Source organism: Pangasianodon hypophthalmus, chromosome 4, assembly GCF_027358585.1.
Source record: "Pangasianodon hypophthalmus isolate fPanHyp1 chromosome 4, fPanHyp1.pri, whole genome shotgun sequence".
NCBI classification, from domain to species: domain Eukaryota; kingdom Metazoa; phylum Chordata; class Actinopteri; order Siluriformes; family Pangasiidae; genus Pangasianodon; species Pangasianodon hypophthalmus.
In genome coordinates, this window is record NC_069713.1 from 7,025,206 (window position 1) to 7,050,189 (window position 24,984).

Genomic DNA, 24,984 nt, shown 5'->3' on the forward strand with positions numbered 1-24,984 from the left:
TATACGTATTTAAACAGACGTATGACTCTCTGAATTACATGCAATATACCTTGATTAACCTCCTTTAAGCTCAAAATATTTCTATTATTTTCTTTTTATATATTTAAGTATTTATTGTTTGTATGGATTGTATTTTTTTTCTCTTTCTCTCCTAGTTAAAGTATGCTGCTTGGATTTATTGCTGGTGTGCTCATCAATAATAATGCCTGTTTGTTATTTGAAGATGTTTAATAAAGATTTAAAAAAAATAAATAAAAAATAAAAAAGACACTTGAAGCCACAAATGCAGTTACACGTTTTGACCAGTTGATGTCGCCATTGTGTCGTGTTTAGAGCGTAGGCATTGAGGAGGAAGAAGAAGAATGAAGCCGCAAGTGCAGTTACACGATTTGACCAGCAGATGTCACCGGTTTTGAGGTTTTTTTGGCCTTTATATTTATCCCTTATGTAAAACAAAATATAAATATGTGCAGCAGGTGGATTTGGCTCCTTTAGGAGGTGGATACATTTTATTTACAGCACATGTTGGGATATTAGAAAATGAGAAAGCAGATGAAATGGCTAAGGAAGCACTTAAACTAGAGAATGTAAATATTACAGTTAATCTAAGCTGAGCAGAAGGAAAGCATTTCATTTTAGAAGGCTGCTATAACAAATGGCAGAAAAATTGGGATGTAATTCAGACTGGCAGACATGTTTATAAAATACAAAATAATGTGAGACACAATAATAATAATGTTCATCCCTGAAGTAGAGCTGATGATGTCATGCTAACTCGGTAAAGAATGGGTCATACCAAACTGAACATATGAGCAAACAGCATACAGGTTTATGTGACATTTGTCAGGAAAAGGAGGCATGTTTTATTCAACTGATGAACGCAAATATGAACAGGAAAGACTTAACTTTTTAAGAGAATTACAAGCGGAAGGATGTTCGGAATACGCAGAAGATAATTTACTGAATACCAGATAAGGTAATGGTAAAATTATTAAAAACTAATTTGAAATTCATTCAGAATAGTGGCATTAAGCATAGAATATAGGGAAACAATGTATTTTAAAGACTTCAGCCTCGTCATACTCCAGCACAGTAGGTGGCAGGATGAACTATGTAGTTGGTTCGCAAGAAGAAGAAGAAGAAGAAGAAGTCTAGCACCCTATGTAGTGCACTCCGTTTACAATATGGCGTCATTTGGGCCTGAAGCTGTAATTTGGTAATCCCTGACGTCAGAATCATTTGGCGCGAGTCGATAATAATAATAATAAAGATGGCGGAGGAGGTGGTAGACATCGTGAAGTGTCCCGTTTGTGCTGGGGATTATAAATCCAGTGAAATTAACTCTCACTTGGATAAATGTTTGGATCAAGGCTGGAAAAGCGAGGACGACCTGCGAGCAAGTGCCGGGCCTCCGGCTAAAAAGTCGCGCGTTAGCATGGAGGCTAAAAGCGGCTCTGGAGCTGCTGGAGTGGGAGCTGGGACTAGTGGGGCGGAAGTGAAACCAAGTCGACCTGCAGGTGCCGTGTTTTCAATGTTCAACAACAACAACAACAACAAGTCGTTTTTATCGTCCAAACAGACGGCTAGTGAAGGTATGACACGAGGCACGGTGTCACCTAGCAACGCCCACGACAGCGCCACACTTCCGGGTTCGGATTCAGGAAACCGGAAGCAGTGTGCTGAAGCTGAGGTGCTGAACCAGAGGCTGCTGAACTCAGACAAACCTCTGGCGGAGAAGATGAGGCCCAGCACCCTGGAGGAGTATTTTGGGCAGAATAAAGTGTTAGGAGAGCACACACTGCTCAGAGCTCTGCTGCAGTCACAGGAAGTTCCCTCTCTGATCCTGTGGGGACCTCCCGGATGTGGAAAGGTCTCAGACAACACCCATGACACCTGTGGGATTAGTCAGGAATAAAACACATCGGGGTGTGCTGTTCTAGGAAAATAATCAACAACAGGGTCATGTGATGAAGCAGAAGCTGGTTATGTTCCCATAACAGCATGCCTTGATCTGTTATTACAACTATTTATATATATATTTTCCCATGTATTAAATTAAACAGCACTTTTATCCATTTATAGATACCTTTAATGTTGTGGAACTTCCACAAGAGAACTTAGTTCCTGTTCTCAGCTGCATTATAGCAGCCGTAAACACTCATTCCGTCACCAGCCTTTCTTTTGTCATCTTTCTTAAAGTTAGAAAGAAAACGCAGCTTATCATGTTACCAAGGGGAAAAAAAAAACATAAACCTGACTGCTACAAAGCGCTGACACTGGAGACTCCTTCCATAAGTGTTAAAACGTCTCCTTACAGAAAACATCACCCTAGCCACGATTATACGTTTATACGTTTTTCTTTGTTAGATAACGACACCGTCTTCCTCCATGCAAGTCTTGTGAACTAGCCGTTACTATAGAAACGATAACATCTCTTTTTTCTCTCTCTCTTAAAGTTAATAAGAGAAAAAAAAACACACCTTGTCATGTTACCAAGAAACTAGAAAGCTTTACTAACCAGGAAACTGACTCAGACTCCTTAAATTTAAATTCTCCATTTTTAAAATCTGTTTTTTATAAGAAGCCGCCATATAAGTCCCTTTGTAAGTTGTTGCTATAGAAACGAGCACATTAATATAAACATTAATATGATTAGAGTTACAGCTGGAATTAATTGTTAGAGCCGCTGTTAGAGAAAATGAATCAACACCTATCTGACCAATCAGAATCGAGAATAAAAACTTTCCAGATGTAAAAAAAAAAAACAGGATAATTTTATCATCCAAAATGGAGTCTTGTGTGGAAGAAACACTTATTATTTTGGCAAAACTCAGAGTAAAGTGTGTTGTGCTGTAATTTATCAGTATATTAATATATCTCACAGTCGTTCCTGGTATGCGGTTTGGAGCCAGCAGTCGAGGTGTGGCGATCTGTTTACATATGCGTCTTGTCAACACGTCGCCTCAAGTGTAGACCTTCCCCTGAACCCCAGTCGAGGTTGAACGGTTTGAACTCGCACCGATTTTACTTTTAGCTCAAATGTAGTGCAAGTCATTTGTGCTGTTTATTATTTTTTTAGCTTCTTTTTTGCCTCACACCCAACAAATATCCACTTTTTCAAAGTGTCAGCCTACGTTTTCCTCATTCTTTGATTAATCACGTTATACGACATGCTGAATCTGACTTTACGCAGAAGTGACTTTAAGCTTGGCGCTTTCAAGCTACAAAGTGGAAAAAACATGGACGCCTCTGTATATTTCGTTAACAAAAAGCTAGCTAACATCAGTGATCATGAGTTTATGATGTGTTTACTTTCGAAAAACTGCGCACTGTAGGTCGTAGATCTGCAGTGTTATAGATTTAACCAGCTGACATGTCTGTGCTGATTGATCTAAAGTAAACACTACGATAAACTCTTTTTAGTGATATTTAGCATTGACGCTGTGAGCGGCCATGTTGACATGACGTCGTGTGCTGAACACAGGGGTTGAGGAGACTTTCCCAGCTATCCGAATAGGAATTCCAAGTTTGAGAGGATTTTTGTTTTTTCCTAGTCGGAGGTCGGAAATTCTGAGGTACATGCTGTACTCGAATGTCGTATTACTTCTAATGTTTAGTACTGATCTTCAGATATAGCAAAGATAAACGCTACGACTAGATCTGCTGATTAGGGCTGAGGGATTGTCCTTGACAGACGTTGACCATGTAAATATCAATAAAATAGAAAAAAAACACCCTTCTGAAAGAATCCTCACAAAATGGTCGCATATGTGCAAGCCACACATATAAATGCCTTAATAATATTTTGTCTTTTTTATTTTCTTTCATATATATCAGAAAATTTAGTGAAGAATGCATTTAGATGTGTGCTTTTGGAGCTGAGCGGTATGACGATATAATACTGAGATTGGCATAAATTTTGTCACAGCGCACTTTTCTGAGATATCATGGATATTGTGATATCTTTTCATAAATTTTTTTTTTAAACTGACTGGAAGCAGCTGATTTGTAGTTAAGATTTTGTAATTAATATTTAAAAATTTAAAATGTTAAAATCTTTACAAATTTAAATATTTTCTTTTTTAATGTAAATTTTTTTTATGTATAGGCTTACACAGTGTTCTATATTTAGAAGCAGCTTAAATGTGAAGAAAAAAGAAAGAAACCAACATGACCAATGGTGGACAGGTTACCTTGACAACCATGATATGGGAAAGCAGTTTTACGATTTAATTGTAATTGAAAAATTGTTTTAATCCATTTAACTTTATAAGCAATGGAAGCTTATGACTCCTGGTTATTGATGCAAACTACAGGTAAAAACATATCACTCTCCTCACTGATATCAACGCTTCCTAGTCATACAAAATTGCATAAAATATCAGGATAAAAAATGAGAAACGTATACATTTAATCTGTGTATGGCTGTCAGTAGAGATTTCAACTATGTGTTGCGTTGTTGATGCTAATTAGTCGATATAAACGTCTTGCTAGCAGTGATAGACTTGTATCTCTAATGCAAAGCCAAAAATTTGACAGCGTTTTACAAATTTTGTAAAGGGGAGTGGGAAATCCCCGAATTCCTCATAGATAAATTGTAAACATAGACAGGCCGATATTTAGGTCGTGGTGTACCGAGCCACCTTACCACATGAGACATTCGGTTCTCATGTGAGGCAGCCGGTGCTGACAGCGAAGCCTCTTCAGCTGCTGTGGAACGTATAACCCAGCCCTGTCTTGTCACGCCGTATCAAAGAGGAGCTTTTTTAAGGCCTTGGCCTTTTCTCCTCCTCCTGCATGCTGGGGGTTCATCGCTTTTTATAGTCCAAGCGGTGTACTTTGACACTGATACAGCCTTTCCATTGCACTCTGGCCCACAGAGGAGATGTTTATATGGCTGTATTCTACGACTCCAGGTTGAAGCTGGGTAAATAGTTTTTCCCTGCGCAGGAGGATGAGATTCTTAGGATAGTTCAGTAAATATCTGAGCCTGCTGATTGTGAGTGAAATACCTGTTCGTGGACTCTAGATCATTAATGTTCCCCTGGCATTGTTGAACGGATACTAAAATAATCTTTGAAATGGCTTTAAAGGAATTTTCCCCTCAGTTTGATCCATTTCCACTACATCTGCAGCGTATGTCCAGTTGCCATGGACAAGAATTTTGACACGGTTTTTCCTGTCCTGAGAAAAGAACGATAAACCTGTTTACACCACTTAAAGTGGAAGTATAAAAGCAGATGTTGAACTCAAGTAATTAGAGGGTATGACCTTTTCATTTTTGAGTCAATGAATTAAAATAATAGTCATTCAGTATTGTTCACGTGGATCAAAAATCGATATGAAACGCTAAAATTAGAATGAATCCTAATTTACTAAATTAATAGACTAATAGCTTTTTAGATAAAACAGTTGTTTTGTCCAGTTTGAGGTCAAACATTTGTGGTTTTTATAAATAGAACTTTCAACTAGACAAATCTGAAATATTTTAGAAAGACAACAAATCACCCTTGGTCTTGACACGTGATGGTGGAACTTTAATGCAAAATGTTGGTTCCAGATGTAGTACTTACTGTGATTTAATAAAACCTTATTATTGGTACGTGTAAGTGCTCAGTTTTACTCCCTACATCCCTCCCTGTTTGCACATAATTTTTGCACAAAATCTAATGTTTTTTAAGAAGGATATGCGAGAAAACAATGGTTAACAAAAGTGTGTCAGCTAATCAAATTGATCAATTGATCACTAAATCAAATGACTGGTTAGTGTTAGGAACTCCTTTAACTGTAAAATAAATTCCACTCCCTCAGTACAGATTTATTTCATAAACATTATTTAAAATGTGAGCAATAATATTCTGACAATTTATTGGTGCCATAGAAGAGAATTTTCCACCGAGTGCAAGTTAACATAATTTATAGACCGACTTGTTTTTGAGTTATTGAGGTTTGGATTAAACCCATTCAATTCAAATGACTAGTCAAACAAATTATTAACTATTAGAACTCCATAATGAATATAATGCACTATATGGCTGAAGGTTTGTGGACACCTGACCATCACACCCATATGTGCGTGATGAACATCTGGAAATCCAGATCCAGATTTATTCTCCCTTTGCCGTTATAATAAGCTCCACTCTTCTGGGAAGCTTTCCACTAGATGTTGGAGTGTGGCTGTGGGGATTTGTGTTCATTCAGCTACAAGAGCATTAGTGAGATCAGACACTGATGTAGGTGAGGAGGTCTGGGGTTCAGTCGGTGTTCCAGTTCATCCCAAAGGTGTTCAGTGGGGTTGAGGTCAGGGCTCTGTGCAGGACACTCAAGTTCTTCTACTCCAACCTTCACACACCATGTCTTCATGGAGCTCGCTTTGTGCACAGGGGCATCGTCATGCTGGAACAGGTTTGGGCCTCTTAGTTCCAGTGAAGGGAAATTGTAATGCCAAAGTATACAAAGACATTCTATACAATTGTGTGCTTCCAACTTTGTGGAAACAGTTTGGAGAAGAACCACATATGGGTGTGATGGTCAGGAGTCCATAAACCTTTTGGCCATATAGTGTAACGTTGAAAATGATGGGTTTCCATTACTGTAACAAAATTTTTAAAAAATAATTTAAAAAAAAGACTTCTTTAAGAATCACTGGTTTAGTGTATTGAATTGAATCATTCTTATTTTGCATATGAAAATTAATGAATCATGATTCAAATTGACTCACTGTCAGCCCAAAGATTCACAAAATCTACAGTCATCAGAGGTGTTGGGGTGTGACAGGCTTATCGAAGCTGTTATTATAAGTTTTATCACCTTTCCAACACTGTAACGAATTTTTTTAAAAATCACCAACCCCGCTTTGAGAACCACCGGGTTAGTGTATTCAGTTGTGTGCTTATTTAGAAGATTCTCTTTAGATTTGAATTGGAAACCAATGAATCGTGACTTGAATTGACTTAGGCCAGAGATAAAAAGTTGATAAGGTTTGAAGCTATATGACTTGAATTTAAGAGAAACAATAAACATCTTAAGATGTGAAGTAGATAGCTTAAAAAAAAAAAGTCTTACCAAAGCTGCTCTTATGGAGTTTTATCAACTTTACAATAATGGAGTAATACAGTAAAAGCGGTTCCCAAAATTCTTCCCTCAAAAAAAAAAAAAAAAAACAACAAAATATTCCCTGGATTTTATAGCAATGCCCCAAAAACTGCCCTTAGACGTTTTGTTGAGCAAGCATATTTTCTGTTTTTTCTTTTTTTTCTGTACAGACTCTCGCCTGTTGTAATCACACATACACTACAAATGCTCTAAAAAAAATCTCTGGGTCATTGGGATTTTTAAGCAGAAGGTGTATGCTACATAATATTAGGCTGGAAACCGGTGAAGAACAGAGGTTTACACTCCTGCTGTACCGGCACAATCAGTTCTGGTTGGAGCTAAAGACAGAAAGAGGGCAAGAAGAGGCAAGCCAAGTCAAAAACTTAGGACGGCTCCTGTTTCTTACTTGTAGCACGGTGTGTGTGTGTGTGTGTGTGTGTGTGTGTGTGTGTGTGTGTGTGGTTTCAGATTATATTATGGTGCTTATTTGGACTAGTCTCACTGAGTTTGTGTAGCAGGATCTAACTGTGGACTTCTGAGGCTTTGTTTAAAAGGAAGAATCATGAAGATGGACGAGGGGAAAGTCACATCGTAGTTCATTTATTAATCTCACATTTTAAAATAAGGAAAAAAATAATAAACTAAAATTATTTGTTTCAAGCCGACGACTGTTTATTGAGCAACTTCTAAAGGTTATTTTATTTCTGTCTGCAATTCATGTACATCTCAGAACAGTGATTTTGAGGAAATCTGACCCAGGGTTTTTATTTTCTTGTTTGTTTACAGACGACTCTGGCCCACATCATTGCCAGCTCCAGTAAAAAGAAAGGCACAGCACGCTTCGTGACTCTCTCAGCCACCAGCACGTCGACCAACGAGGTGCGAGAGGTGATCAAACAGGCGCAGAACGAGCTCCGACTCTGCAAGAGGAAAACCATCCTGTTCATCGATGAGATACATCGATTTAACAAATCCCAGCAGGTCAGTTACAGCTAAGGGGTGTTTTTTGTTTGTTTGTTTTTTTTTTTTTTTTAAATTTGAGAAACATTGGAGATGCATAGAAAATGCAGTTTATCTTATCTTATTCACAAACATTATTAAAAATAAATTAAAAATAAAAATAAATTCCAAATGGCCCACTATACAGTAAATGTTCTGTATGTAGGGTATAACGGACTAATAGCATGATGAGCCGTACATAGTGCACTATATGACAATAAAATGACATCTGAGATTTAATCGCAGAAAAAGAGCAACTCTGATGTACTATGTAGCACTTTTTATAGTTTTTATTTACAAAATTCATACATCATTTAAACATACAATATGTGTAAGGAAAATATTCTTACTGATTTTCCTACATCAAGCGATCATTTGGGAAATCTTTTAGCTTCAATGTAATCTGTGTTCAGTGACTAAATGTAGTGGAACTTAAACATGGAAATGTTTCTCTTTAAATGTATAAATAATATAACAACAATAATCCAACAGTGAACTATAATCTGACATCCCACATGGAAATAGTGTTTTAATAATGTATGAAAGTATTACGATTTAAAAGTTTGTCATATTGTTTAAAAAAAAACATAAATTATAATCCTGTCATGAATCGAAATCCAATCAAATTGTGAGATTCAAATCCGTAAGCATTAAATAGACTAGAAATCAAATGCCAGTTTTAATTCATTATTAATTATTCAACACTATTATTTATTAATTGTTCAACAGTGGCTCTGCAGGAGCTCACTGTACTGTATATGGGGCAGATGTTAATCCATGCAACCCGACTGCCTGCCCTCAGAGGCAATCACTACAGAGAAAAGCCTTTAACAATAGCCAGACCACAGGATTTGTTCTGTTTGGTTTGGGCTCTTGGTCCACGTTGTAAAAAGCTTGGAAGGCTTACAGTATATCCTCGATTATTTTAGATCTGAGGAAGGATCCAACAAAGCTCCATTACGATATCAAGGCCTCATTGTTCAAGTGCACAGAATTTTACACACAAACGATCCTACATGCCACAGTTTTATTGGGGATATTTTTGTAGCCCTGAAATAGTTATGAGATGCAAACTGGGACTAAATTAGCATCAGATGACAAAACACTCAGTACTGTTGTAATGATCATACAGCAGCACTTGGCATTCTTGTGGTTATATGTTTTAACATATTGGTGCGGAAAATCCCTTTCCTGAATTTTTTGGTGTTCTGAAATATGGTTCTCTTGAGCATGCATCTCAACCACAAGTAAAGTGCTAGCTATTTAATTTCTAGTTAAAGTGAAAAGCTAGAAGATTGCGTTTAAAGATTTCTTTCCAATTGTAGCGCGGAGACATTTCGACAGCCGTTATCTGTTCACAAACTGAATCGATTAGGATTATGCTACGACACAGCTGTCCAACACAACTTGACCAAACTGTGACAATCACACTTCAGGCAGCTTTAGACTGACTTTTTACCACCACGTTTGTTCCTCACCCAACATTTACCGAAAGCCTAGACAAGCTAAACGATTAACTAAAAATATTTCCTGATCATATTTGGTGAAATATGTATTTTCGGCTGGGTTTTCCCAGGCTGCCACACAAACAATGATAATAACTGTAATTTCACACATTTTAGTTTACACAAAGTTTACAAAAATAGCTTATTGTAGTAAATAAATTGCTTGTTTGCATTTGGCAGGTTTCTGCACAAGTTTGTCAAGTCAAATATCTCTGAATGACATCACAGATTTTGCCAAACTCCCACCCGTTTAGCAATCCTGAGACATTAATCAGTAATTAAAGCAACACTATCAAGTAATTTTGTCATCTTACCCAGCCTCCCCCTGCTGCTGAATTAATATTCAATGGTTCCTGCAAATTGGGGAATGTGCAAAGAAAAAAAAAAACAACTAATATTAAATTATTTGAAATTATTATCACAACAAATTTAAATTAAAGGGAAGGGAAACTTGCAGCTTATGGATATTACATTATTGTATTCAGAATGTGCCAGCTGTAATTGCACATTTTGTCCAATACACAAATGTTGCTGCTTAACGCCTGTGCTTCAATTTCATGCAGATTTAATCCTTGAATATTTTAGACCAAGAATGAAATACATACATTTCTTATTTGTATGTCGTATTAGTGTTCCAGTGAATTGCGCAAGACTCTTATAAACATCTCTAAATGTAAGATTAATTCCACCATTTGTTATCCAAATCCAGAAGCATCCGAGCTCTGATGTACTCACTCACTCACCTTTCATGAGTGGCCACACTATAGATGCTCATGACCCTTTTCTCTTTCCCTCCCATGTTCTGTGACCCTCTTCCTGTCCTCAGGACACGTTTCTGCCTCACGTGGAGTGCGGGACAATCACGCTGATCGGAGCGACCACGGAGAACCCGTCGTTTCAGGTGAACAGCGCTCTGCTGAGCCGCTGCAGGGTTCTGGTCCTTGAGAAGCTGAGCGTGTCAGCGATGAGCTCGATATTGCGCCGGGCCGTGGATTCACTCGGGCTGATTGTGTTACCGGATGACCGTTCAGGACCGGACTGCTCTGCAGAGTAAGTGTGTGTTTGTGTGTCTGAGTACCCCTTGTTATCACTGCACATGTTGAACTCTGGCCGGCCCGCCTAGCACTCGGAAAAATATCTCCCTGATCACTGATTGGCTGAAAGGGTGTTCTAAGCCCTCTCATCATTCCTCATTTGGGTGTTTTATTAGCTGATGCTGGAAGGTTTCCTCCAAACCCCCTCCCTGTCTTTCCAGTCGGGTAGCCTGAGCGCGAGTATGCGTGTGTGTGTGTGTGTGTGTGTGTTGGATAAGAAGAGACAGTTGGCAGGTGAGTAGAGGCGAGTGTCAGGTTTGCGGGAGATGCCAGCTCCATGGAAACCCCTTGGTAAACATGATGCTGTTTGCAATTGCCAGTGAGTTTTCTCTCTTCACACAGCAACTCTCCCTTTAAACACTTAAATATAATTATGAGTGTGTTTATGGGTCAAAGACTAAACAGACTCGCACTTAATATTAACATTAAGTAATAAAATAAACACAATATACTTTTATTCACTGAACTATATTAACAATGAACGCTAATAAATATTCAAAACTTGAACAGTACTAAATAAAGAAAATAAGCTCTTATAGTATTTATATTTCAGAATTCAGATGTGAATATTGTGCATATTATCCAAGCAGTTCTTTTGATAATTATCTGTTACATTGAATATGACATTTTTAAATAGGCTGAACGTCTATTAATCCTGTTAAAATGTATTTTTGACAATTATAATAGGGAACATGTCAATGTCTACTGTAAAGACTTGGCATTCATATTTCATATACAGTACTGTGCAAAATGTAAAGAAATGCTATAAAGAAAATATGGCTTCAAAACCAATGAAATGAAATATTTTCTATATAAAATAAGTCTGCTGTAAAGAGCAATAAGCAGTAATAAACTCAACAAAATCAATATTTGGTGGGAAAACCCTTTGCTTTGCCAAGAGAGGTTTACTGAGCATCTTGGAGAATCTGCCACAGTTCTTCTAAGTTGTAATATTTAATTTTTTGTTGGAAAAGTAATGTTTGGAAATCAAAGATTTTTGTTTGTTTGTTTGTTTGTTTGTTTGTTTTACATGTAAGACTTTTGCACAGTACTATAATGCTGTAATATTTGTAATTTTAGCACTTGACTCAGACCAAAAAAATGATACAGAATAACAGTTAAATAATGAAAGCTAGGGCTTTGCATGTTGGAACATATTAGCGTCTTGTTTTCAGGTCCTAACATGACCCTAAACGAGTGCTTTATTAAAGGCCTAGATATAAAAGACCTGCACTAGTATTAAAATAAATATGTGCTCAATTAGAGTGATAAAAATTTTGGCCCTTTCTGAATACATCAGATCTAGACTGTCTCAGTAAAATAGTCATTTCTAAGATCTCTCAATTTACTTATAACTAGTCCATGGTTAGATTTTCAAATTTTAAAATAAAGAGTGTTAAAAAAGAAATCTTATACTGGCAGTGTGCTGTACAATATATAAGGAATAAAACACTTGGAGGTGTGCTGTTAAAGGAAAATAATCAGTGACTGGGTGCTGTGATGAATAGGCGTTACATATACCACACTGGAGTTGATTGTATTCCAATAAGAGCACATCCCAAAGTGTTTTCATTTCTCTTGTAGATTACAGCAGGTTGCCAATGCTGACACATTTTTATTTATTAAAGAATAACACATATTTCATATCCATGTGTAGTTATACTTAATGTTGTGTAATGTCTGCGAGACTCCTTCCTAAAACGTTAAAAAAAAAAATCTCTCCTTATAGACAGCTTAGCCATATCAACTACTATTACTGTTACTATGACAACAATAACATAGTAGTACAAGCACATTAATATAAACCTGTGATTTGTATTGATTAATTAAGTTCAGTATATTGCACTGTAAAGCCAGATGGCCTCCTCCACATCCTGTCAAAGGTAATAAAAATTTCATGAACCTTTTAACATCTACTGATTTTTCTCCTTGGGTGTTAAACGCTTTGTTTACGTCTTTATTATAGTGCTACAGATACAGTCCTTTTTTTATTTAAATAATCATTTGAAAACATGGTTTTAGTTTTTCTGTGTTTTTAGGAGGTCTTGGTTTGATCTCGGAAACATTCTTGGGCTACTAAAGAGAAATATTGGCTCCTTTCAATGAAAGCGTAACTTTCTCTGAAACCTGCGGTGTCATTTGCTCAAAGTCAGCAGCAGGTCCAGAAGAAATACATTTTATTCCCAGCACAGCATTAATGGATACACTGTGATCTTTATCAAATACAAGTAGCACTTTGTATTCAAGAAGCTGATTATGTTGATCTGTGTTACTCTGTCCATTATACAAAGTTATTCTTCTGCTGAAATCAGTGGTTACAGAAGTCAAACTGGTTTAAACTTTAAAAAGAAGGTCACAGAGCAGTCAGACTTCTCTGTCTGACCTGAACTTGATAACTTCTAAGCCTTGGCTGATTTATTATGTCCTGTCAGTTTTAAGAGAGCTCCGTTTTCAGATGGCTCAGGAATGTGCCCAGATTGTTGGCCTTGTTTTCGTACATGTCACCTCCCTTATGCTTAAACACCTTCTCTGCTAAGGACTCATTTGGTTTTGAATTTTGCAAGGTGTCAAGTGGTGTCCCCCTCAAGAAGACCCAGTGCATCCAGCTCTGTGCTGTTTGTTATTCACTGTGCTGGTGATAACTGTAGAATGAAATGTTGATAAACAATATGGATACAAAATGTTGACTGAAACAGTACATTGGAATTACACTGCTAAAGATCGTGATCGTCCGTAGGTTTTTTGTATCATAAGAAGATTACAAGTTTGTATCCTGACTATAGCAAATAGATCGTGTTTTCTGGATGGAAGTTTTTCTTTTTCCCTGTCAGTGAAATCAACATTAAATAATTATGGGGATCACTTAGCTCACTAGGCATTTAGCTTTCCTCCCCAAGCACGTTCAGCTTTCCAGTGAATATGAAAAGATACATTGGCTTCACACATTACAGATGAACCATCTGTTTGTCTTCCTTTCTCATGAGGGGAACTGGCTAGTGGATGAGCAATATCCGTTCATTCATCTTCACTAATCTGTTTACTGGTTGCAGTGGATCCAGAGACTATCCTGGGAGCACCAGGTGCAAGGTGGGAATACACTCCGGATGGGATACACTCACTCGCACTTAGGGGTAAAATTAGAGTCACCAATCCATGAAACTGCATGCTTTTGGGAGGTGGGAGGAAACCTGCGAGCCCAGAGCAAATTCACGCTGACTCGTGATTGAAGATTGAAAGAGAAATCCCATTTAAAAAAGTAATTCCATCAGTATTCCAGTAATGCACTGACACTTTAACTTTTACTCAGAGGACTTGAGTATATAAGGCTATACTCACATTATATCTCATACTATATTTTATCTTTTTTTTTTTTTTACTGAATATGTTTGTTTATTGGGGCCATAGTGGTTAGCAAGTTTGCTTCACACTTCCGGGGATGGGGGTTTGAATCCCGCCTCCTCCTTGTAGTTGCGGAGCTTGCATGTTCTCCCAACGCTTCTGGGGTTTCCTCTGGGTACTCCAGTTTCCTCCCCAGTCCAAAGACATGCATTGTAGGCAAACTGTCCGTGAATGTGTGTGCGATTGTGCCCTGCGATGGGTTGGTACCCCCGTCCAGGGTGTCCCCTGCCTTGTTCCCCTAGTCCCCTGGCATGGGCTCCAGGCTCACAGCAACCCTGTGTAGGATAAGCAGTATGGAAAATGGATGGATGTTTGTTTATTTTTCTTCCCTTTCCCCGCCTCCTGTTGCTGTAGATGTCAAGCTTACGTTAAAAATAAACTGCTTACGCCCACTTTGTACCAGTATGAACACAGGATTAGTGATAGCAAAGCTAATTTGTGTTAGCGTTTTTTGTTAAAAGTGCTCTACAAGGAAAATGAATCGAATGCTGTGAAAAAAGGTGAATAATGAATGAATAAACTTTGTTCTCCATGTCCATCACACGTGCTTAAATACACAACCGTGTTTTCTGTTGTGGTTTATTGTGTAATGGTTTATCCATTAGTCTGGTTCTGGTTCTGGTTCTGACCCACTTCCTGAATCTGGTAATGTTTTGATATCAGTGGGCCAGGAGTCACCCGAGACCCAGCCAGGTTTGGTGTCCCGGTCACGGCCAGCTGACTCAACAATAACATTATCCTGCCGAAGCGTGCCAGGAAATCCAGCTCAAACCCCCCCGTCTCGATTTCTGGAGAAAATTCCACTGAGTAATCCGAGTTCCTTTTGGATGCGTCTGTATCGTCTGGTTGCCAGGGACACCCACAGTAGGTCAGGAAGCCATAATGCACTCCATCACTGTCAAGACTAAATCTGGCTGTAGGTACAAGGTTTTACACGGGCTTTATGCCTGATATGTAGATCGAAGGAAAGTATTTTAAGCAAAGCACGATCAGTGGGGGAAGATGGAAAGATCTTTTAGGAGAAATTCATCACATTAATGAATTAATGTTGGGTTCTGCTCAGTTTAGCTTGGTAATAGGCATTCCTACTACACATAGATTATGGATTAATATAATCTATAATTATAAGATATAATTATAGATTATTTTTTCCTTTTTGTACCTATTTACTCACACTCACCATCACAGCTTTCATTAGTCCATTTTATGTGACCACTAGATGCCTTTGTGAATGTCTGGTTAAAGCTTTCCACCAGCAGCCCTCGTACATCTTAGAAGAATGACATTTATAGTCTAGCACCATTTTTAGCTTTATTCTAATCCTGGATATAAATGTGTCTATAAATCGAAGGTAGTTCTACAAGGTCACAGACTTCCTGCTGCTGCGGTGCACACAACTGCTTTCTACTTAAACCGTCAGTCAAAAGTTCAAGAATAAATGTTAAATATAGCACTCATGATCAGGAATAGTGCTTGCGTCCACAATGTCTGCGCTTTAAAAGTCGCAAACTGTTCTGATATTTTAAGAGATTGAAATTGGTTCAGGTTTTCATTATTTGGAATTTGCGCATATGGTGCTGTACATATATTTTGGGTGACAGGTTGCATAACCAATCAGCAGTGAACAATAGCGCTAGCTCCACCCACAAGTACCAATAATTCCTATTGCTGAAATCTTCAGCACATTCCTACAGTCATAATCCTGGAACCTTTGGTCCCGAACCAGCGGATGTTCCAAAATCTGGTGGAAAGAGCGGAGGTTATTATAAGAGTAAAGGGGAACTAAATCTGGAATGGGATGTACAACAACACATACGGGTGTAATGGTCAGGTGTCCACATACTTTTATCCATTTAGTGTACCCTGCCCCTGCTGTGTCACGGTCACTGCACTGTGTCATTGATCACTGGTGGATTATCAGGCTACAAGTAGAGTTAGATTATCACTCCATCTTTCTTTCTTTCTCTTTCTTTCTTTCTTTCTTTCTTTCTCAGTCTTTTTTCCTATCTTTTTCCTGTTTACCTCTCTCATTTTTATCTCTCTCTCTTTCTTTCACTTTCTTTCTTTCAGTCCCTTTCTTTCTTTCTTTCTTTCTTTCTTTCGTTCTTTCTTTCGTTCTTTCTTTCTCACTTTTTTTTTGGCATATCATTTCTCTTTCTTATTTTCGTTCTTTCTCTCTCTCTTTGTCTCTCTTTGTTTCTTACTTTATTTGTTTATTTTCTCTCAGTCTTTCTGTTTCTTTCTTTCTTTCTTTCTGTCGCATTCTTTCATTCCTTAATATTTATTCACATTTTTTCACGTATACACAGCATTTGATTCAGTCTTCGACATTCATTCATTATTTATTTATTTCTCTTATTCTTTCTATATTTGAGTATTTTTCTTTCTTTCTTCTTATTTATTTATCCTTCTGTATCTCAGTAATTTCTTTCTTTTTTCTTTCTTTCAGTCTCTGTTTTTAATTATTTATTTATGTTTCTCTTTCTTTCTCAGTTGTTTTCTTTATCTTTCTTTCTGTTCTCTCTCTCTCTCTCTCTCTCTCTCTCTCTCGTGGTTACACACTGTTTTTGAGCTGCCTGTGTGTTTCTGTGTGTTTCTGTGTGCAGGCGGCAGGTGTGTATCGAGCAGAAGGCCCTGGACACCGTAGCTCACCTGTGTGACGGAGACGCTCGAGCGGCTCTCAACGGCCTGCAGCTGGCCGTGCAGGCGTGTGTGAACAAGACCCTCAACGCAGAAACACACACTCCTCAGAACACTGTGGTCCAGGAGGTGCATGTCAAAGAGGGTTTACAGAGATCGCACATCCTCTACGACAAAGCAGGTGAGTACAGAGTACGGTATACCTTAAAACATGATGTGGATGGAGAACTAAAGCATCATTCTCTGGACTTTCAGTTGTCTAACAACTTTTCAGTTGTCTATAAAGATATACATTTCCTAAATTTTCTCTTGATGGTGAGAAAAAAACTCTTTTATGACATACCTTATTTTTAAACTTTTTTTTATTATCTTTATTTGTCCAGTTAAATTAAAAAAAAAATTCCAAAAGTGAAATGTGTGTACGTTTGAACATGTGCTAGTTTAAGATGCTCTTTTCCTTTGGCTGAATCTCACATGCTATTTTATTGTTCATGAAGTGCGCTTTGTAGGGTCTACAGCAGGGTTGTGTCATACGTAATGTAGGAAGCATAAATAGTGAATAGGAAGACATTGGAGATCCAGCCTGAGTTTCTGTTGAAGGCTTAAATAAAAAAATAAAATCTACCTGAAGCCCACTGATGGTGGATTTGTATGTGAATCTTGCTCTTAGCCCACCTGAGAAATGTGAAAGTATCAGTGAAAATAAAGAAAACAAATGAAAATGAAATCAAGAAAAAAAAAGAAAAGAAAAAAAGAAAAGAAAAAAAAATTAACTTGCACTACTGCTCATTAATATTCAAATTTAAGTTCACCTTTTACAAAAATATGACATCCAATAGAGATAATTAGGTAAAGTTCATTAAAGTTCATTTATCAGCTCATTAATCCTGCTAATCACTTGATAGGGTTAAAGTGGGTGTGTCCGAGCTCGGAAAACCCCACCTACCATTCATCTGTTTGTATAAAATAAACCAGAAGAAGAATTGTATCCTGTTCTGCACTTTAGATTTTTTTTTTTTGCATGATACATGCTTCTGTTTAGTCTACACTTAGGTCTGTAAATTGCACAGCACGTTAAAGCCAGATTTAAAGGCCACAGAACGGTGACCCCTGGAAAAGAACACAAATCTGAACACTATTAAAACATGACACCGATATCCCAAGCCTGCTGTGCCCAGAGCCAGCTATGTGGCACCCGAGAGTTTCTAATGTGTCAACAGCCCGTTGAGGGTTGAGATGGATTAATTGGTGGCATATCACTATTACAAAATATTACTAAAACTGCTAGGGATATAAACATACATCATGACATCATGACATGATGCATTGCGATGCAAAAATTTCACAATGTGCATCTTGGAATGTGCGATTCACACTATGAAAATCTGCAGTCTATTAATTATACATCTGATGCAGTTGCACTGTTTGAACACCAGAGGTCCCAATCTGCGCAGCCCAAAAATAAATAGACTTTTACACACTGGGCTCAATAGCTGCAGAATGCAATGACCCATGCGCATTGTAAGTTATATGGTTACACAGCCACATTATAGCCACTAAAGAGCTCTTCATTAGTTTTCAAATGACACCAGACCCGTGCCGTTGCGATCTACAGTTACCGAGAACGAGGCCACGGAATTGGGCATTTTAGCTGACTTTGGAGCTCTATTTTCAGTTAAAATGTTGCCTCAGGTGCTGCCACAGAGCTCATTATGTTTCAATCATTTTCCCTGGGTCAGAGGCTTTGTTTATTCACTCAGTTTTTTGGAGTATTTATTTATTTATTTACTAATTTATTTATTTTTACAATATGGTGAACCTGTAGTACATTTTATTTAACATAATAAACCTCTGTTTTTAGCAATTTTTGATTTATTAATTTTTTTTTTACAGACAAAAATGCACCTTGTTTTGCATTGTTTATGATTCAAACATAAAAATATATTCAGAAATAAAAGAGTCTTTTCATTCATAATTTTTCTTCATTCAAATTGTGTTCAGAATATATTGAGACTTAAATTGAATCATGAATAATGAAGCCAGTATCGTGAATATGTAAATAACGTGTAAATAATATCCCCAATATCCTCCTTCAGAATGTTGTCTGTCTCCGGACCTACACTTACTGTCTTAGAAATGTTTATACACATGCATTTGTTGTTGTTATTTTTTATTTTATTTTTTTTTCATATTTTGATTATCGCAGTGATCTCCCGTTTGAGTGATGGGAACAAAATTCAGCAGATGAGGTTTTGACTTGACTTGTTTTCCATACACTCCAGCTCCCGGTTAAATGCTATATAACCTTTAAAATACGTCTTCTTGCTTATAGTTTAGGTCTCGTGCTCGTGTGTAAGATCCAGCATTAAAGTCCATGCCGATTTTCTATATCGAGTTGGTACATTCCCAAAATGTTCCTTGGATTTGTCATCCATCTGCATTATAGAATTGCTCACTCCTTATACAGTCTAATTCTAAAAGACTAATTCTAAGTCTGATTTTAAACAATAATACTAACCAAGAAGGAAAAAAGAAAGAACAGAAAGAGAATAAATGAATAAACAAGTAAATAAAAAAAATGGAAAAGGGAAAAAGAAAATTATGCATTAATTAAGCAACACAATAAAGGAAAATTCTAGAGCTAAATGTTGATCCTCAGTATGTATCTGACTTACAGGTGAAGAACACTACAACTGCATCTCAGCCCTACATAAGTCAATGAGGGGTTCGGATGAAAACGCTGCCCTCTACTGGCTGGGCCGGATGTTGGAGGGAGGTGAGGACCCGCTGTACGTGGCACGCAGGCTGGTGCGCTTTGCTAGCGAGGATGTAGGTGAGTCAGTCATGAGACAAAAGAAAAGCAAATGCAACAAGTGTTCTTGGTTTTTTGTTTTGGCTAATTCGATGTGAATAAAAATAAAAAACAGCACATGATCATGTCATAAGTAACCTTTCTAAAGTCTCAGTCTTACAAATGCTTGCAAAATTGAACTTTTCCAGATCACCTGTGTAGAATATTCTGAAAGTGTGGCTCTTGTTTAAGGTTTGGCCGATCCCTCTGCGCTCACTCAGGCCGTGTCTGCGTTCCAGGCCTGCCACTTCATCGGCATGCCCGAGTGCGAGGTAAACATTCATCCACATTTGTAAGAATTTACACAGGCTGTTTATATTAAGATTTATAACTGATTAAAATCAGGAGAAGTCAGTCAGAACTTCACCTGTAAATATTTATCTGCTTGTCTAGGTAATCCTAGCACAGTGTGTGCTCTACCTGGCCAGGGCTCCTAAGTCTGTTGAAGTGTATAAAGCTTATAACAATGTTAAGGCATGTCTGAGGAACCACAAAGGGCCTTTACCCCCCGTGCCGCTTCACCTCCGCAACGCTCCCACCAAGCTAATGAAGGAGCTAGGCTACGCTAAAGGCTACAAATACAACCCGGCATTCAACGGCCCAGTGGACCAAGAATATCTCCCTGAGGAGCTCCGCGGCATCAACTTTTTCACCTGGACGCCATCTGACTGATAAACTCGCACCACTTTTTGTACGTGGGAGTACTGGCTGCTTTATTTACCCTTTTGCCACTGTTCGTCTGTCTAATTAATAATTACACAGTCTGCACTTAAATGGCATGTGCGGTCTTCGTTCATGACCAGCTTTTGTCACTTATCATATTAAGTTTACTTTTATTGTTTTTGTAATTAGCATACTCTAAAGTTTTTGTAAGTAATTGTAATTAACAGACTTTAATTTAAAAAAAAGACAAATTTTGTTTTCTTGTTGTGCCATGTTAGTTTCTTTTTCTTACTTTTTTCTGAATTTATTTCTTACACTGTCTTTTCTATGGATTTTTTTTGTTTTGTACATTTTTTTCTTTCTGAAATTTTTTTCTTTTGAAATTTCTTTCTTTTTTCAGATTTTTTAAAAAGTTCTTTCTTTCTGAATTTCTTTCTTTCTTTTTTTTTTTTTTTTAAGTTAGGTGATTTATCATAAACTCGGTTGTGAGAATGAAAATCATTGATACATCTTTCTTTTGAATTTTCAGAGTTTCTTTCTTTTTTCTGAGTCTCTTTTGGATTTTTTTTTTTTCTTTCTGAATTTCTTTTGGAATTTCTGAATTTCTTATTTTCGTTCTTTTGAAAATTCGATTAACAATTTATTCAGGAATTTCTGAATTCTTTGCTGAATTTCTTTCAGAAATCCTTTTGGAATTGCTTTATTTCTGAATTTCGTTTTATAATTCTTGGAATTTTTTTCTTTCTGATTTTTATATATATATATATATATATATATATATATATATATATATATATATTTCTTTTTTGCTGATTTTTTTTCTTTTTGAAATTCTTTCTTTCTTTCTGGATTTCTTTCTTTAGAGTAAAACCTCATCAAACAATTTCAGCCATAGCAAAGATTAATCAAAAATGGACAATCACTGATCATAATACTGTTGTCATAATAAATTTGTCCAGTTTATGAAAAAATGGCAATGAGCAGTTTGGAAGCCGAAAGAGTCGATTCTTATTGGAGAGCTGAAACAAATGATACGACTCAATTTAAAAAAAATTCCCATCACTATAATCAAGCACTGAAAAAACTGACCCCACTCTCCCCTACACAGTGACTCAGAGTTTATATAATATCATCTGCAGAGAGTAATTATCAAGTAAACTTAATAAGCAAATAGCCTGACATGTGCAATAATATTATGTTCATGATATATAATTATATAAATTCTTATAAATAAGAATATTATGTTCATAAGCTGAACTTCATATGCCTTTGAAATCAAATGAAACATGCTCTGGTGTGTTTGCGTACTGACTTCACCCTGGAGTTAAAGCAAGTGGTGCAATAGTTGTTTATTGTCCAGCAGATGTCAGTGTAGATCTTGGTGTCAAACGCTTTGATGCTATGAATCAGGAAACAGGTTTTCTTGGGAAACTACTGTCTTAATCGACACTAGAGTGAAAAATACAATCAGAAGTCCAATTACTACAGTCTGCTCTTGACCTGAATTTAGTGGCTACTCACAAATTCAGACAAAAGTAATTGAGAGCCATCGATTAGCCAAAGTGTGAAACATGAACTAGCACTGGCTTTAATGGTTCGTCATGGTTACAGCTCTCTGTTACCTGAGAATTAAATGCAATCACTATATTTAATTAATCATTCAGGTCTAGAAATATTTTTTTGCATATTTCTAACAAGAGAACTTTAAATAAAATGATTTCTTTTAGATCCTTATGGAAATCAGAATGGAAATTAGGACTGGCCCACTGGACTAAAAGCACTGAAAAAACATTGTTGCTGTCATGTGAGAAAGATGTTTTGCATGAAAGCTAATCTCTAACATACAGCGCGATAAGAAGAATCTCTTGCCAGAGATTGGAAGAAGCTCCGAGGCCACAGAGTTACTTCTTTTGTCTTCTTCAAATTACCTTCCTACTGGTAAGTAAAATAAATTTTATGTATGTTGTCATCCTTATCATCCTGGTTAATAATTTGTCACTAAGAATCATTTTAATACAGCTCACTAATAAAGAGCAATGGTACCTCTGGTCAGCTAATTAAATCAAATTAGATTTTCATTTGAAGTCATAGTAGTACAATTAAGTTATTTTTCTGGCCATTTGGAGGTGTTTGGTATTTAAAATTACTTATGCTCACTTAATGAGTTTAAAGCAAATGTATGGAGAAGATGGTTCTCAGATGGTTCTAGTTGTTTCCTTTGAAACGATGTAATCCAAAGCACTTGCAGTTGTTTTCTTCTTACACTGGGATATTTTGTGCACTATTTCAATAAAGCTGCTAATACATGGCTCACTTTCTAACTAAGTGTTTTACTTATTAGTGTCGAGTTGCCCAGTAACACGTCAGACATGATGATGACTCTGTTCCAACTCCTGTTATTCACAGGTAAGAGGGAAAATAATGGTGTGTGTGTGTGTGTGTGTGTGTGTGTGTGTGTGTGTGTGTGTGTGTGTGTGATGGCACCCATCTGAAGGGCCCACAATTTATTTATTTTTACAATATGGTGAACCTGTAGTACATTTTATTTAACATAATAAACCTCTGTTTTTAGCAATTTTTGATTTATTAATTTTTTTTTTACAGACAAAAATGCACCTTGTTTTGCATTGTTTATGATTCAAACATAAAAATATATTCAGAAATAAAAGAGTCTTTTCATTCATAATTTTTCTTCATTCAAATTGTGTTCAGAATATATTGAGACTTAAATTGAATCATGAATAATGAAGCCAGTATCGTGAATATGTAAATAACGTGTAAATAATATCCCCAATATCCTCCTTCAGAATGTTGTCTGTCTCCGGACCTACACTTACTGTCTTAGAAATGTTTATACACATGCATTTGTTGTTGTTATTTTTTATTTTATTTTTTTTTCATATTTTGATTATCGCAGTGATCTCCCGTTTGAGTGATGGGAACAAAATTCAGCAGATGAGGTTTTGACTTGACTTGTTTTCCATACACTCCAGCTCCCGGTTAAATGCTATATAACCTTTAAAATACGTCTTCTTGCTTATAGTTTAGGTCTCGTGCTCGTGTGTAAGATCCAGCATTCCAGTCCATGCCGATTTTCTATATCGAGTTGGTACATTCCCAAAATGTTCCTTGGATTTGTCATCCATCTGCATTATAGAATTGCTCACTCCTTATACAGTCTAATTCTAAAAGACTAATTCTAAGTCTGATTTTAAACAATAATACTAACCAAGAAGGAAAAAAGAAAGAACAGAAAGAGAATAAATGAATAAATAAACAAGTAAATAAAAAAAATGGAAAAGATAAAAAGAAAATTATGCACATTTGATGGCAAAACAATAATAAATCCATGGGAGGAAAAACTTAACAAGCAACACAATAAAGGAAAATTCTAGAGCTAAATGTTGATCCTCAGTATGTATCTGACTTACAGGTGAAGAACACTACAACTGCATCTCAGCCCTGCATAAGTCAATGAGGGGTTCGGATGAAAACGCTGCCCTCTACTGGCTGGGCCGGATGTTGGAGGGAGGTGAGGACCCGCTGTACGTGGCACGCAGGCTGGTGCGCTTTGCTAGCGAGGATGTAGGTGAGTCAGTCATGAGACAAAAGAAAAGCAAATGCAACAAGTGTTCTTGGTTTTTTGTTTTGGCTAATTCGATGTGAATAAAAATAAAAAACAGCACATGATCATGTCATAAGTAACCTTTCTAAAGTCTCAGTCTTACAAATGCTTGCAAAATTGAACTTTTCCAGATCACCTGTGTAGAATATTCTGAAAGTGTGGCTCTTGTTTAAGGTTTGGCCGATCCCTCTGCGCTCACTCAGGCCGTGTCTGCGTTCCAGGCCTGCCACTTCATCGGCATGCCCGAGTGCGAGGTAAACATTCATCCACATTTGTAAGAATTTACACAGGCTGTTTATATTAAGATTTATAACTGATTAAAATCAGGAGAAGTCAGTCAGAACTTCACCTGTAAATATTTATCTGCTTGTCTAGGTAATCCTAGCACAGTGTGTGCTCTACCTGGCCAGGGCTCCTAAGTCTGTTGAAGTGTATAAAGCTTATAACAATGTTAAGGCATGTCTGAGGAACCACAAAGGGCCTTTACCCCCCGTGCCGCTTCACCTCCGCAACGCTCCCACCAAGCTAATGAAGGAGCTAGGCTACGCTAAAGGCTACAAATACAACCCGGCATTCAACGGCCCAGTGGACCAAGAATATCTCCCTGAGGAGCTCCGCGGCATCAACTTTTTCACCTGGACGCCATCTGACTGATAAACTCGCACCACTTTTTGTACGTGGGAGTACTGGCTGCTTTATTTACCCTTTTGCCACTGTTCGTCTGTCTAATTAATAATTACACAGTCTGCACTTAAATGGCATGTGCGGTCTTCGTTCATGACCAGCTTTTGTCACTTATCATATTAAGTTTACTTTTATTGTTTTTGTAATTAGCATACTCTAAAGTTTTTGTAAGTAATTGTAATTAACAGACTTTAATTTAAAAAAAAGACAAATTTTGTTTTCTTGTTGTGCCATGTTAGTTTCTTTTTCTTACTTTTTTCTGAATTTATTTCTTACACTGTCTTTTCTATGGATTTTTTTTGTTTTGTACATTTTTTTCTTTCTGAAATTTTTTTCTTTTGAAATTTCTTTCTTTTTTCAGATTTTTTAAAAAGTTCTTTCTTTCTGAATTTCTTTCTTTCTTTTTTTTTTTTTTTTAAGTTAGGTGAT

The 24,984-nt window shown here is 37.0% G+C and overlaps 3 protein-coding genes across 5 annotated transcripts in view; 2 read left to right on the forward strand and 1 right to left on the reverse strand.

Moving 5' to 3' along the window:
• Positions 1 to 10,476, reverse strand: part of mylk4a (myosin light chain kinase family, member 4a) — a 41,950-nt gene extending 31,474 nt beyond the window's left edge. For both annotated transcript variants that reach the window (XM_034303940.2, XM_034303939.2), the window contains exon 1: positions 10,343 to 10,476. In XM_034303940.2, coding sequence (XP_034159831.2) covers positions 10,343 to 10,398 — 56 coding nt within the window. In that variant the 5' untranslated portion in view covers positions 10,399 to 10,476. The remainder of the gene's footprint in view (positions 1 to 10,342) is intronic.
• Positions 1,194 to 22,110, forward strand: wrnip1 (WRN helicase interacting protein 1). 2 transcript variants are annotated; one of them, XM_053233272.1, is made up of 8 exons: positions 1,194 to 1,870; positions 7,882 to 8,076; positions 10,426 to 10,649; positions 16,699 to 16,913; positions 19,410 to 19,565; positions 19,776 to 19,855; positions 19,977 to 20,274; positions 21,974 to 22,110. In XM_053233272.1, exons 1-7 carry the CDS (start codon positions 1,271 to 1,273, stop codon positions 20,253 to 20,255), a joined length of 1,749 nt encoding a protein of 582 aa, XP_053089247.1. In that variant the 5' UTR covers positions 1,194 to 1,270; the 3' UTR covers positions 20,256 to 20,274; positions 21,974 to 22,110. The 2 variants fall into 2 exon arrangements, with proteins under 2 accessions (XP_053089247.1, XP_053089246.1); XM_053233271.1 differs by lacking the exon at positions 21,974 to 22,110 and having other exon boundaries at positions 19,977 to 20,611.
• LOC128318116 (ATPase WRNIP1-like) lies at positions 22,048 to 24,890 on the forward strand. Its single transcript, XM_053233275.1, has 5 exons — positions 22,048 to 22,184; positions 22,588 to 22,652; positions 23,680 to 23,835; positions 24,046 to 24,125; positions 24,247 to 24,890. Exons 2-5 carry the CDS (start codon positions 22,616 to 22,618, stop codon positions 24,523 to 24,525), a joined length of 552 nt encoding a protein of 183 aa, XP_053089250.1. The 5' UTR covers positions 22,048 to 22,184; positions 22,588 to 22,615; the 3' UTR covers positions 24,526 to 24,890.
• Positions 24,891 to 24,984: the final 94 nt, after the last annotated feature.